The following is a 12,039-nucleotide window of genomic DNA, read 5'->3' on the forward strand; positions in this document are numbered from 1 at the left end:
CCGCTCCAACAGTTTCCCTCCTGCTTGCTTTTGAAGTCAGAATCTGGAAGGGCTTGTCAACTCGTTAATTTGTATTTTTTTTTGCATGTTACAGACCGGAGGAGACCTGACCAGCAAATTAAGTGGTAGGTTTAAACAGCTGCTCCCCTCTTAACTCCTCCCTGTAGCTACAGACCAGACAGTCCAAACACAAGGCTCAGAATTCCAGCTCCAACGTATTTACTCAGTGATTTATTGTAAAAATAAAGAAACTCAATTATTCCAGTTAATGGATTTCACGTTAAATAGTTTAACTTTCACTGGGCTTCAGAAGAGCTGTTCATAGGTGATATGTGGAAGAGTCCTTTCCTTAAGGAAACAAGTAAACGGGCGAACAATAAATAGTTACTTGCGTTAACGGTCACGTTATTTCATTAGAGAGAGCAGAGAACTAGGACATCAGCGCCCGGCACGGCACTTAGCTAAGAGCGCTGTAACACTGGCGGGCGTTCACAGTATGCGCGGAGGGGGCTTCTGCCAGGGTTAAAGTCTGAGTTAGAATCATCAAGGAGTTCTATTTTTTTTGTCTTTTTTTTGATTTTCATGATTAAAAAAAAATGTATCTGTGTTTTGCCCGTGCAGTCACAGACAAGTCTGCAGTTGCTGTTCGTGTGTGTGTGTGTGTGTGTGTGGTGTGCACGGGGCATGGGTGGATGTGTGCTTTTGGCTCATGTTTGTGATGACAGCGTCCTTTGTGGGTCGCACCTGCTGCAGGGCGTGGGGGAGAGCCGAGGAGGAGGAGGATGGAGGCGAGTCCCGCCGTGGCAAACCTTCACCACCAAGCCACGGGCCCGGCTCTCTGAGTACCCGTGTCCCCGGGAGGCGGGCCCTGCGGCCTCCGATCGCCGCGACCTCCCGGCGGCGGCTGGGGGCGCCTCCGGGGCCTGCTGGTTGGACTCCTGACCCCTCCCCCCGGGATTATGTACACGCGTCACTGGGCTTCATGGGTGCGGCGAGGGGGGCGAGGGAGGGTTTGGGGGGCACGTCAGGCTTCAGCGAGGGCGTGCGCTTCAGCCCCGGCCTGCTCAGCGAGCTGTAGGCGCCGAGGCTGGGCTGCCTGGCCACGGTGCCCCCGGGCTGGCCCTGGATGGAGTCCACCCTCTGCGGGGCGGGGGGCGGGTTGTCCCCCCGGCCGAAGCTCGGGTTCCGGGACAGGTGGGAGGAGTTGGAGGAGTTAGTATTGTTCCTTTTGAGGGTGGCGGCCTGGTGGCTGCGCGTGAGCGAGTTCGTGGGGTAGCTCCTCTTGTAGTCGAGGCCGTAGGAGGAGGAGTGGTGCATCTCCAGCCGCTTGCTCAGCCCGTTCTGGGACAGGGACGCCCCCGGGGGGCCGAGCGAGGCCTCGCGCTGGGGGACCTTCGGGGGCAGGCTGTCCGCGAGGCTCCCCGGGGGGCCGGGGCTCTTGCCGCCCAGGTGCTCCTTGATGGTCTTGTACTCCAGCGTGGCGCCCTGCTCCTCCAGCGCCATGTGGACCGCCTCGCCCATCTTGGGCTGCTCCACGTACTCGTGCTGGTAGCCCTGCTGCGCCGTGATGGGCAGCACCACCACGCTGGGGATGTGGCTGGGCGACGCCCGCAGCGGCAGGTCCGTGGGGATCACGGGCGAGCCCAGCGGCGCCATGTCCTTGGTGCAGGCGTTGATGAGGTTCTGGCTGCGCTCCCACTCCCGGCTGCCTCGGCTCGGCTTCCTCTTGTGCTGCAGCGTGGGCGTGGACTCCGGGGTGGGCAGGGCCGTGAGGTCCAGGTGGTGCTGGTCCGCCTTGATGAGCACCTTGGCCGTGCCGCTGGGCGTGGCCAGCTTGCCATTGTGCATCAGCGGCGTGAGCACGGCCTCGGGCTTCGGGTCCTTGGCCTGGGAGTCCCCGAAGAGGCCGCCGAGCTTGGTGACGCTGCTCATGGAGGCGCGGCGGGAGTGCGCCAGCTCCTTGTCCCTGCGCTGCCCCGAGGCCGCGTCCTTGCGCCGGTGGTCGCACACGCAGTAGACGACGATGCCCGAGAACACGGCTCCCATGACGAACGCCAGGATGACGGCGATGGCCAGGAGGGTCACGGGAACCAGCTGGTCGTGGCCTTTGAGGTAACTCTCGCGGATCACTCCTGCAACGCACAGCGCAGAGGGTTAGGACGCGAGCGGACACGGGCGCTCAGTGCTGCCGGGCGGTGGGTCACCCGGCAACGGGGTCACAGCGAGGGGGAGGGCCCGGCGCCGAATCCTCCCGCCCTCCCGCCGGCGTGGCTCCATTAGGTAAGCCAGGCTTTGGCTATGGGAATGGGTTTCTCGCCTTCCGGCCCTTCCAGAGGAGGGAGAGCACGTTATGCACAAATCACAAATACTGCAGGTTCCATAGGGGCCTTTTCTGACCACCTCCTTGGGCACCATGGAAAACATGTTTCTATGTCAAGAAATTCCAGGAAACAGTTATTTACAGCGAAAGCAAACAACGCAGGTTCACAGACTTCAAGGGTTTATGCCGAGGCCGTGTCACCCCCCAAATAGAAAAAGCGCGCGTGAAGTTCAGGTGCATTTATATGCTAAGGCTCTGGAGAGGCCGACTCCTTGTAGTTCCCTCTGTTACCACGCTCGGAGCCTGCTTGCACGGGAGAGTGCGCTCTGCCGCTTAATCAGGATTACCTGGCTACACCTGTCCAACACCTCGCGCAGCGTTAGCCGGACTCCTGCCACCAGCCCCCGGCACGCCCATCAGCGCGCCCGCGGGGCTTTTGTTTACCGTAAGTCACCGTGGCCGGGTCTTGTCTGCAGGATTCCGTAGCTATAGAAAACCAGAGTGTGGAACGCCTGGGTTCCTGCCTCAGGAGCGCTTAGCGCGCGAGGGCCTCAGTGGCTCCGCGGGCGCTGGGGAAGCGCAAACACGGTTTAACACGGCGGACACCCGCGCAAGGCTGAAAACGTGCCTTCTCTGGTCTCAGGACACAGCTTCCCGTCTCCTAAATCAGCTCTTTCTGGAATGCACTGACTGCATTTTCCTGGCAGAAACCCGCGGCACAGAATTAGAATGACCTGGAATAAAAACCCTGGGCCCTCCCACCCCACGCCACGCCAGCCCCACGCTGAGGAGGCCGCAGCCGAGACCTGCAGGGAGGCAGCCTGCTCCTGGGGTTTTCTGGGATGTCTCCTAGGCTGGAGCCGTGGCTTCTCGGCTGCCCTCCCTCCCTCCTGCTCTGTTGTGACGTCACAGTTGGTTGCTGTGGCAACGGCCGACTTCAGGTGGGAAGAGGTAGAGCGGCGCATACCACCTGGGAAACACAGACCGTGATTACGCAGGCGCCCTGGGCAGCACAGGGCGGCTGCAGCGACTGTGAGGAGAGACTGGGAGATGCTGGGAGAGCCACTCGGGTCCAGGCGCCGCACGCCCACTCGCACTTGAAACTGGTCAGCAGGGCCACGTCAGCAGGGCGTGTGCCCAGGAGGCACACCTCATCCCCGTGGCGCTCTGCCACCCAGGGGGCCCTGCGTTTGCCCCTGACACCGAGGAAGTGCGCCGGTGAAAAACGTCCCCCTTGGCTGTGCAAGTCCTTGTGGTTGAGAGCAGCGACGGAGTGTTCCTTCTGTCGGGGTTGCCTAAGGGGACGTGTTGGGCACCATTTTAATGATCGGCCCCCAGCAGACAAGCAGGTGCACCTGGACGTGCAGTGGTTCGCTCTCTTCGGGGTGTGGCGAGTCGGTTGGGTCTCCGGGGACTTCTGGTGTGGCAGTGCGTGTAGGGCGGGTGCTGGGTCTTCCCGATAAATGCACAGGCAGGTGGGAGGCCGTCCCCGTCGCCCTGGCCTCGTTCCCTCAGAGGGGTCCCGGGAAGCGTGGGCTCACGTGTGGCACCACTGAAAAGGCTCACCAGTGCCCCCCGCCGGGCTCGTGGCTCCCAGATCCCAGTCCCACTTTGAGTCAGAAGGCCTTGGCTCGCTTGGACTGAAGTCAACACATCACTCGCCTTCCTGTTGCAGTAGAGGACATGAGGATTCAGGTGTCAGGCTGCTACCAAGCCAGGCGGCCTCTGAGCTCTGGGCAGGAGTGTTCCACGTAGCCCCCGCCTCTGCAGAGTCAGCAGTGCTCGGAGAACTTCTCTGATCTCTCTGTAGACCTGCAGGCTGTAGGCTTCCTCATCTGCAGATTTAGAGACCCCAGCAGGAAGTGTGCAGGTGGCGTGGCACCGCCTACAGTGCCGGCATCCCACGTGCGCATGGGTTCGTGTCCCGGCTGCTCTGCTTCTGATCCAGCTCCCGGCTAATGCATCTTGGAAAGCAGCAGAGGATGGCCCAGGTGCTTGGGCCCCTAAACCCACATAGGAGACCTGGATGAAGCTCTTGGCTCCCAGCTTTGGCCTGGCCCAGCCCCAGCCATTGCAGCCATCTAGAGAATGAACCAGCAGATGAAGCTTTCTCTCTCTTGCTCTACTTACTTTTCAAATAAAATAAATAAATCTTAAAAAAAAAAAAAAGTTTGCAGATCAGACAAGAAGGCCAAGTACAGATGAAGATCAGAGAGGTTCTTCCTGCAGTGCCGCCCACTCGGGCAGCTTTCTGCTGGTGTCACGGCTAGGGGCATTCACGCACGTGACCGTGACCGTGTCAACTTGGCGCCACTCTGCAGATCTCGCACGCCAGCCTCCTCAGAGGCAGTGCTGGGCTCGAAGCAGAGCCTCTGCTCACTGTCTGTCCAGGCTGCCCTGTGGACGTCAGTGTTCGCGTCTGGAACATGGGTTAATGCACTGCAGAGAAGACTCAAGTGGAACACACGGCGAAGGGCTTCCACACTGCCGTGTGCTACCCAAGGAAGCGGTTTCGGACAAGAGCCGGTTAGCGGCCACCCAGGGCCTCAGAGGGGCCGTGCCAGCTGCTCCCTGTTCTGCTCCAAACCCTGTGCTGTCCACGTGGTCAGGGATGAAGTCCACTGCTGCCCAGGGGCACAAGCTGCCTACAGGCCCTGAATCCCAAAACAGTGAACACAACGAAAGAGCACGGAGCAGGACCTTGCCGCTCCAGTTAGCGCCCAGTGGAGAAGTCTGGCTGTGCCGGGCTCCGCGACGGGGGGTCCCGGGTTTGGTTGTAGGCCTCTTGCTGTCCCCAGGGCTCGGAGGTAACTCAGTAAATGACTGCTGAGTGAGAGCGGGGCCTCGTGAATGGATTCCTCAGGTTGGTGCCATCTTTGTGGTGACGGTGGCCTTGCTTTCCCATCCCCCAAAGAAACAGATAGAGGTGCTCAATGTTTGTTCAAAACAGTAGACGGCTCCAAGGGTACTGAGTCACTCCCAGCACGTGCAGCTCGGCAAGGGGCAGGGGGCTGGCGCCCAGCAGCCCCCAGCGCTCCTGAGCACGGTTGTTCTCTCCACTCGGCTGGTGCAGAAAGCAGGCATGTGACGGCCCAGAGTCCTTGCAGAGCGCGCCTGATAGTGCAGGGTGGAGACGGCGCAGGCTCCATTGTGCTCCCTTGGGGTGCAGATTCTCAGAGCCTGCGGGAAGCCCCGGAGCGAACAGTCCCGGCTCTCAGAGGCCAAAGCCGTGGGAGCACCCTGCAGACTGACGTCACAGGAGCCCCAGGACAGGTTGGCCTTTTCCTACGGCGGCCCTGTCTGTGATTTCAGACACTGAGTGCCAGATTCCGCCTTTGGAAGTGGATTCTGGGAGGCGCACTGCCGCGCTCTCTGAGCTGCCCCAGTCTGTGCTCTGGGATGGCTCAGAGATGAAGCTGTCTCTGGCTCCGGTGGCTGTGGCTGTCCTGCAGCCTCCCAGCCCTCTGCGGCATCTGCAGCCAACACTGACAGAGCACACGGAGAGCAAGAGAGACTGAACAGGAACCCTGAGTGGGGAAGGCAGAGAACGGCAGCGTCGAGTCCACCCCAATAGTGCGCAGGCAGCGTGGGGGAGCTGGCATGGAGCTAAGCCTGGAGGCTGCCCAGGGTTCCGGCTGGAGTGGAGAGAGCCTTGAGAAGCAGGGCACCCAGCGAGGGAAGGGAAGTGAGGATTCCACAGCCCTCCTCGCCCCGCAGCCCTGCCCAGGCTGTGGGCAGGTCCCACCTGCTGCACTCTGGCCAGCTTCTGCCCCTCTGCCTGGGGCAGCCCCTCCACCTGCCCCACCTGGGAAGCTTCCTGGAAGTCCGGCCTGAACCCAGGCCCCCAGGCCCCCGCTGTGTGTGATGTTCACCTGGACTGCTGTAGGGGGAGGCGCCTACACCGAGTGTCCAGGCACACAGGTGCGCAGCTGTACCTGCTGTACAGTTGGGAGCATGTGCGTGCATGGAGGCTCGGAAAGGCAAGAGAAGTCAGGGAGGCCGGAAGCGCCTGTGGACGAGGCCGTGGCGGCCGCAGTGCCTGACGACGACGTTTAGAACGCCTGTCGGTGGTGGAAGGAATGCTTGAGCCCGCTCCGCCTGACGTGTCCCTGCTGGGGGTGGCGGACTTGCAGCCTGCTCAGCTCTGCACCGAATCCGCTCCTGAAAGCCTCCTGGCTTCCGAGGGCCAACACATTTGCATCAGAAGCACAGCCAGTCCACCTGCATTTACTGCCACGGCTTGCAAAATGAAAACCCTGTCTTCAGATACACTTAGCCTCTGCACCTAACACAGAAAGCTGTTTTGTTTTTAGCTTTTTAAATCTGTTTCAATATGAACCAAAACAGGGGCCGGCATGTGGAGCAGCAGACTGAGAGACCGCTTGCGTTGCTGGCATCAGAGCATACGTTCTAGTCTCCGTGACTCTGCTTCTGATCCCGCTCCCTGCGAATGCGCCTGGGAAAAGCAGCCGAAGATGCTTGGGCTCCATGCACATGGGAGGCCAGGACAGAGTTCCGGGATCCTGACTTTGGCCCGGCCCAGCTCCTGCCACTGTAGCCATCTGTGGATTGAACCAATGGGTAGAAGATCTCTGTCTTTCTCCCTCACTGTCTGTCTTTCAAATAAATAAAAAGATCCTTAAACTATATGAAGCAAAACAAACGAAAACGCATGAAGCCAGCTGTTTCCAGCCCCCACCCTGACTAAGTGTGCAGGCGGAGGGCAGCAGGAGCTGGCCACGGGGAAGTGCTGTCCCCTTCCCCTCTCGCCCCTGCTCACTGGACGTGTTTTCTGGGCTCTGCGATATGATGGATGTGTCTGTCTCCATAGTGAAGTGATGAACAGGCATCTAGGCAGAGCGACCACCAAGACACAAAGCTCCTCTGTGTCCCTCAACGAAATATGCAAGGCGGGAGGAGGGTGGCCCTTCCTTCCGTCCACGGCCGAGCCGGACGGGGGTGCGCTCGGTCTGAGAGCTAAAGAAAGATGGCAAAACACCAAGAAAAGCCCCAGCGTAGGGGGCCCTAAAAATAGACTCTGGACTCTGCTGTACAGTAAGACAAGCCTGCAATTTCCTTGAAATCCTCCGAACAACTTGGGCGAATGCAATCTAACAAGCCCATTTTTCTAGCCTGAAAAATCGGACTGCAGCAAAATGGCAGGCCCTGCAAGGCACCAGGGATGAATGAACTCATCCCAAGCCAAGCATCAGGGCTGGCACCACAGCGGCCAGGCCTGTGCAGGCCCTGTTGGGAAGAGAAGGAAAGAAGAAGGGGAACAAGCCTAACTGGAGACAGCGTGTCCACAGAGCCACACCCGGCAGAGGGAGGTGACCACACGGAAAGCGAAACGGGAGCTCCCTGTGGTTGCCCGGGCAGGAAGCCGCCTTCTTGTCTTACTGCATAATGTAAACCAGATGGCCCAGGAATAAACTGGAAGGCCAGCAGCCACGGAAATCGGCTTGGAGTTCATAACTCAAACTTTCCTTTCCCTTTCATTAAAAAAAAAAATAAGAATAATTTCCTGGCAGGCGGAGGATGAGGTGTGGGGAGGGGCTGCGGTCTTTGAGATGTGTGAAGTCGACGGCCGACCGCACCAACGCAGAGGCAGTTCCAGGCCCGGCGGGGCCACCTCCTTGGGCCGGAGCTATTTTTAAAGGCCCGTGTTGAAATCGTGCTGCCTGAGGTTGACTGTGGGCGAGCCCCCTTCCGGTTCTGCCACCTCGGGAATCGCTGCTGTTTTTGTCGGGATGCCATCCAAGGAGGGGGCAGGACGCGTCCTGTGTGGACTACAGCACACGGCTCCTGCCTCCCTGCCACTGATGTAGATTTAGCACACAGCCAGCCTGCGGTGATGTCACCGCACTCATGATGACATCGGCTCTAAGGGTCACACTGGCGGGGGTGGGTCTTTGGCATGGCCGTTGGATGCCTGCACCCCACACTGGAGTGCCTGGGTTTGAACCCTGGTCTTTGGCACAGCCGTTGGATGCCTGCACCCCACACTGGAGTGCCTGGGTTTGAACCCTGGTCTTTGGCACAGCCGTTGGATGCCCGCACCCCACACTGGAGTGCCTGGGTTTGAACCCTGGCTCTGCTTCCATTCCAGCTCCCTGCTAGTGTGCACCCTGGGAGGCGGCAGAGGACGGCTCAGTACTTGGCTTCTTGGCATCTATATAGGAGACATGGATGGCGTTCCCAGCTCGCTGGCTGTTGTGGGCACTTGCTGAATGAGCACCCAGATTTCTTCTCTCCACTCCCCAACCCCCGCCCCGCCTCTCTAGTAAGTCAGTTGTAAAAGAAAAGGAAAGAGTGCTGTGGAATGCTGGTCTGTGGTTCTGTGTGTTACAACCATCACCGTCCTTGTAAAGGTAACAGTCATTTTAGATTGGCAGAGTTTTAGCCCAATTTGCAGAGTTTGTTTTCCTGCCTTTTGAGGTTTGCTCTCTGAATGAGACGGGAAGCCCAGCATCTCAGTGGTTTCTGAAAGCAGACCAAGCTTTTCCATCCCCACCTTCCTGGCCCCAGCTTCTTCCTCTCCTGTCTCAGCCATCAGAGCTAGCAAATGGGAGGGGTTCTCCCTCTAAAGTTGGGAAATTTCGGCGATTGTTTGGTTTATTGGAAATGCTTTGATTTCTCCCTACAAAGCAAAAGCAAAGTAAATACAAGGGACACAGGTCTGTGGAAATAACTGCCCACTTACGCTCACCCCACGTGCAGCGCTCGGGGTCTGGTGATAGACAAGGCTTTGTGTGACTGGTTGAGGTTGGTTTATAACCCTGAGGTCAGAGTGACCTGAGTTTGAGTCTTGGCACTGCAAACAACTTGCTGTGTGACCTCGTCATGTCTCCTTCTCTAAGGCCCAGCAGGGTCAGCGACAAGGCGCGTGTTGTTGGAAGGATTTAACAGGTTTAATAAGTGAACACTTGGTGAGCAGTTGGCACTGTGCAAGACACTTGTGGATGCCCAATTTGTGAAGCAACGGCAGGGTTTCTAATATTTCCTGCAACTTGTCTGCCATGCACAGGTCCAAGAAAGGTGAGTTGAAGGCCACACTTCGGTAGGGTTCAATTTTGTTAGTTAAGAGTAGAGAAAAAGGATTTAGGGAGTTGGCCCCATCCTGGCTACTGACCTTACATAAGACAACTCATCGGCAGCCTGGAGTGTGCCTGGTACAGTGCGGCTCTCATAGCACCACCCGGGCCTTGTTGGAAACACATCCTAGAGGCTCATCCAGACCTTCTGCCTCTGAATCTCTGAGTCAGGCCAGAGACAAGGCCTCCAGGGCGTACTCACGCTCACCACTGTGCCAGAAGCACTGCCCCGAATGACAGGAGCAACATTCCAGAGGGCACACCCAGGCACTCAGCTTCAAGTCCAATCTCGGAGCCACCGAGCAGTGGACGAGCAAGACTTCAGAATGCCTTCTAAAGTGAATGCCAAGCAAGTGCACCCAGTCTTCCTTGGTCCTGGGAGCCTAGTCTTGTCCTCCTGCATAGTTGCTGTCCTGTGGCTACCATCCTCTGGCACTGGGGCACTGTAATGGAAAGTCAGGACTCCAACATTTCCCCTGGCCCCTGACCAGGTGTCACAAACGCCCCACAGCACCTCCTGTCACCCTGCTGGCTCCGCGGCCGTGCAGAGGCCTCTGGTCTTTGTGTTTGCCCCGGCACAGGATGCTGACGGGGGTTGCGGACGCTCCCTCTGTCTGACCATGGAAGTCATGGGGCAGCTACAGAGATACATGGACGTCGGATCAGCCCCTTGGCTACTGGGTGCCCCGGACAGGAGAAGCAGGCTGTGGCCTTTGCCTGCTCAAAGGCTGCACCTCATGTCTCTTCCAAATCAACTCTTCCAGCTCCACTCACAGCCGCCAAGCAGCATTTGAGAGAGCAGGGTCCACAGGGTGTCAACACCTTCCCCTTGCTCCGCACGGCCAGGCTCTTTTCCTGCTGATGCCTGGACTGGAAGGAGGGACCTGAGCCCAGCTTTCACTCCTCAAAGTCCTCCCTGATGATAACAGCGGTGCACTCAGTGGTGCTGCAGGCTCATGGGCCTACCTGGCTGACCTGCATCTGCGTATCCACAGGACGGCCTAAGACGTTCTGAGTTACATCACATTTCTGTTGTGTGCTGGTAAGCCGTGAGTGCAAGCCCATCAGCACTCGGGTATATTTATTACCTTAACAAATGTCAGATGATCGCGCCCAGCATTATCTATTATTTATGAGCAGCAAAGGCTGGAGGCTAGAAAAGACAGGCTTAATATGTCCGAAAGGTTAGGCGTAGCGCAGTTCGCTGCCTTATAAATTTACCGACACCATTTTCCCTCCTAATAAACCATCGTCAGCGGTCGACGGCACCGATCTGCCACAATTTCTACACCGTTCCTAATGCCCGCGACTGACTGCAGTGAGGAAACGTGATTGCAGATGTATGTTTGGAAAGTATGAAATTTAAGAATAATTGGGGTGAGAAAGTTCCTGTCACCCCATTACAGATGAGTCTCTTTACAGAGAGAGCTCTCAGGCTGTGGATTTAAGAGCGCCAGAAGTATTCATTAAGGATGCTAACCCTCCACGTTGCCTGTAATTGACTCTCTGACACCGATTAAGATCCCGTCTCCCGTGCGCCCAGGAAATGTGGCACATCCAGGCACGTTCCGTGGACTTCGTGGCCTCTCCTCTGCTTTTTGTGCCTCAAGCAGCTCACACACTTTGCAAGGCTTGGTCTGTGCTTGCACAGCCGCTGTCTCTCTGGAAGCAGCTTCTTTGTCCCCTTTCTCGAGCGGCAGTGGTGTCTGTTACGTATTCCGGGCAAGCCCTACAGCACATGAGGCTGTTCTCACGTGCCACATCAAGAACAGAGACGCCTTCCCCCTCTCCACGCCTTTGCCCTCTGTAGACTGGTTTGTCTATGGAACGGTGAGGTTTGCAAAAGCGAGCTTTTAACAAGCCTTTAAAAATAATCATGAAACTAGGCTGTGAGAAAAAAAAGTTTTGAGACAAAGCTAATGTTATTTTTTCCATTTTTGCACATGATCCAAAGTATAAATTGACTCTTCCTCATTTATATTATTAGGACCAAACAAAATCTAGACAAACACTCTGCAGTTGAGCCAATTAAAGAGCAAATTTTAAACGACTCCAGATGCTCCGCTAATCAGATCAGGCCCAACCTAGTCCCTGAAGTCCCTGGACGTCCCATTAACTTCTCTGAGAACTCTGTCACTGTGTGTGTGCACAGAAGGTGGGAGAGAACAGACAAAAGGGGGCTGCGGGGGGAGGGGGAGGGCGGGGGTCAGGTGTCAATGTCAATGTCGCAGATGACGAGGTGTGAGCAAGAGGCTGCATAGTAAGGAGCCAGTCACCTCCAGCAGATGAACTGTTTTTTTTTTTTAATACCCTAAGGTTGAAGTTACTGTTTTAAAAGCAAAAGTTCAAGTCCCTATAACTGTAACTTAAGTCCTTCAGTTTTTGAGACAATGGAAGTCAGAAGAAAAGAGAAAAAAGGCACAGTGAGCATCTTGGATAAGAAGGAACCGCACTTAACCCCCCCCCGTTCCACGGTAATCTTATCAAAACGGGCTGGCCACATCTCACATCTGCACTGACGCCGGCACTGCTGGGTGAACAGCCTTCCACGAGCCTCCAGCCTGGGGCCACTGCCTCTGGGGCCTGGCGCGTGGGAGAGGCCATGTCCACTCTCTGGGGCCCACC

General features: G+C 57.2%; 1 protein-coding gene and 1 long non-coding RNA gene across 8 annotated transcripts in view; one reads left to right on the plus strand and one right to left on the minus strand.

Moving 5' to 3' along the window:
• The window catches only part of SEMA6A (semaphorin 6A), a 122,276-nt gene that overhangs the window by 18,855 nt on the left and 91,382 nt on the right, over positions 1–12,039 (minus strand). For 3 of the 6 annotated variants that reach the window (XM_008254924.5, XM_051844098.3, XM_051844097.3), the window contains one exon: positions 203–2,132. The exons of the other annotated variants lie outside the window; for them this stretch is intronic. In XM_008254924.5, the coding sequence (XP_008253146.1) occupies positions 958–2,132 (1,175 nt within the window). In that variant the 3' untranslated portion in view covers positions 203–957. Of the gene's footprint in view, positions 1–202; positions 2,133–12,039 lie in introns of those variants that run through there. 6 annotated transcript variants of the gene reach the window in all.
• The window catches only part of LOC149126000 (uncharacterized), a 43,653-nt gene continuing 33,587 nt past the window's right edge, over positions 1,974–12,039 (plus strand). For both annotated transcript variants that reach the window (XR_016235093.1, XR_016235094.1), the window contains exon 1: positions 1,974–2,112. This is a non-coding gene — a long non-coding RNA (uncharacterized LOC149126000). The remainder of the gene's footprint in view (positions 2,113–12,039) is intronic.

Source organism: Oryctolagus cuniculus, chromosome 6, assembly GCF_051225735.1.
Source record: "Oryctolagus cuniculus isolate XC-2025 breed Fujian yellow rabbit chromosome 6, ASM5122573v1, whole genome shotgun sequence".
Taxonomy (NCBI): Eukaryota; Metazoa; Chordata; class Mammalia; order Lagomorpha; family Leporidae; genus Oryctolagus; species Oryctolagus cuniculus.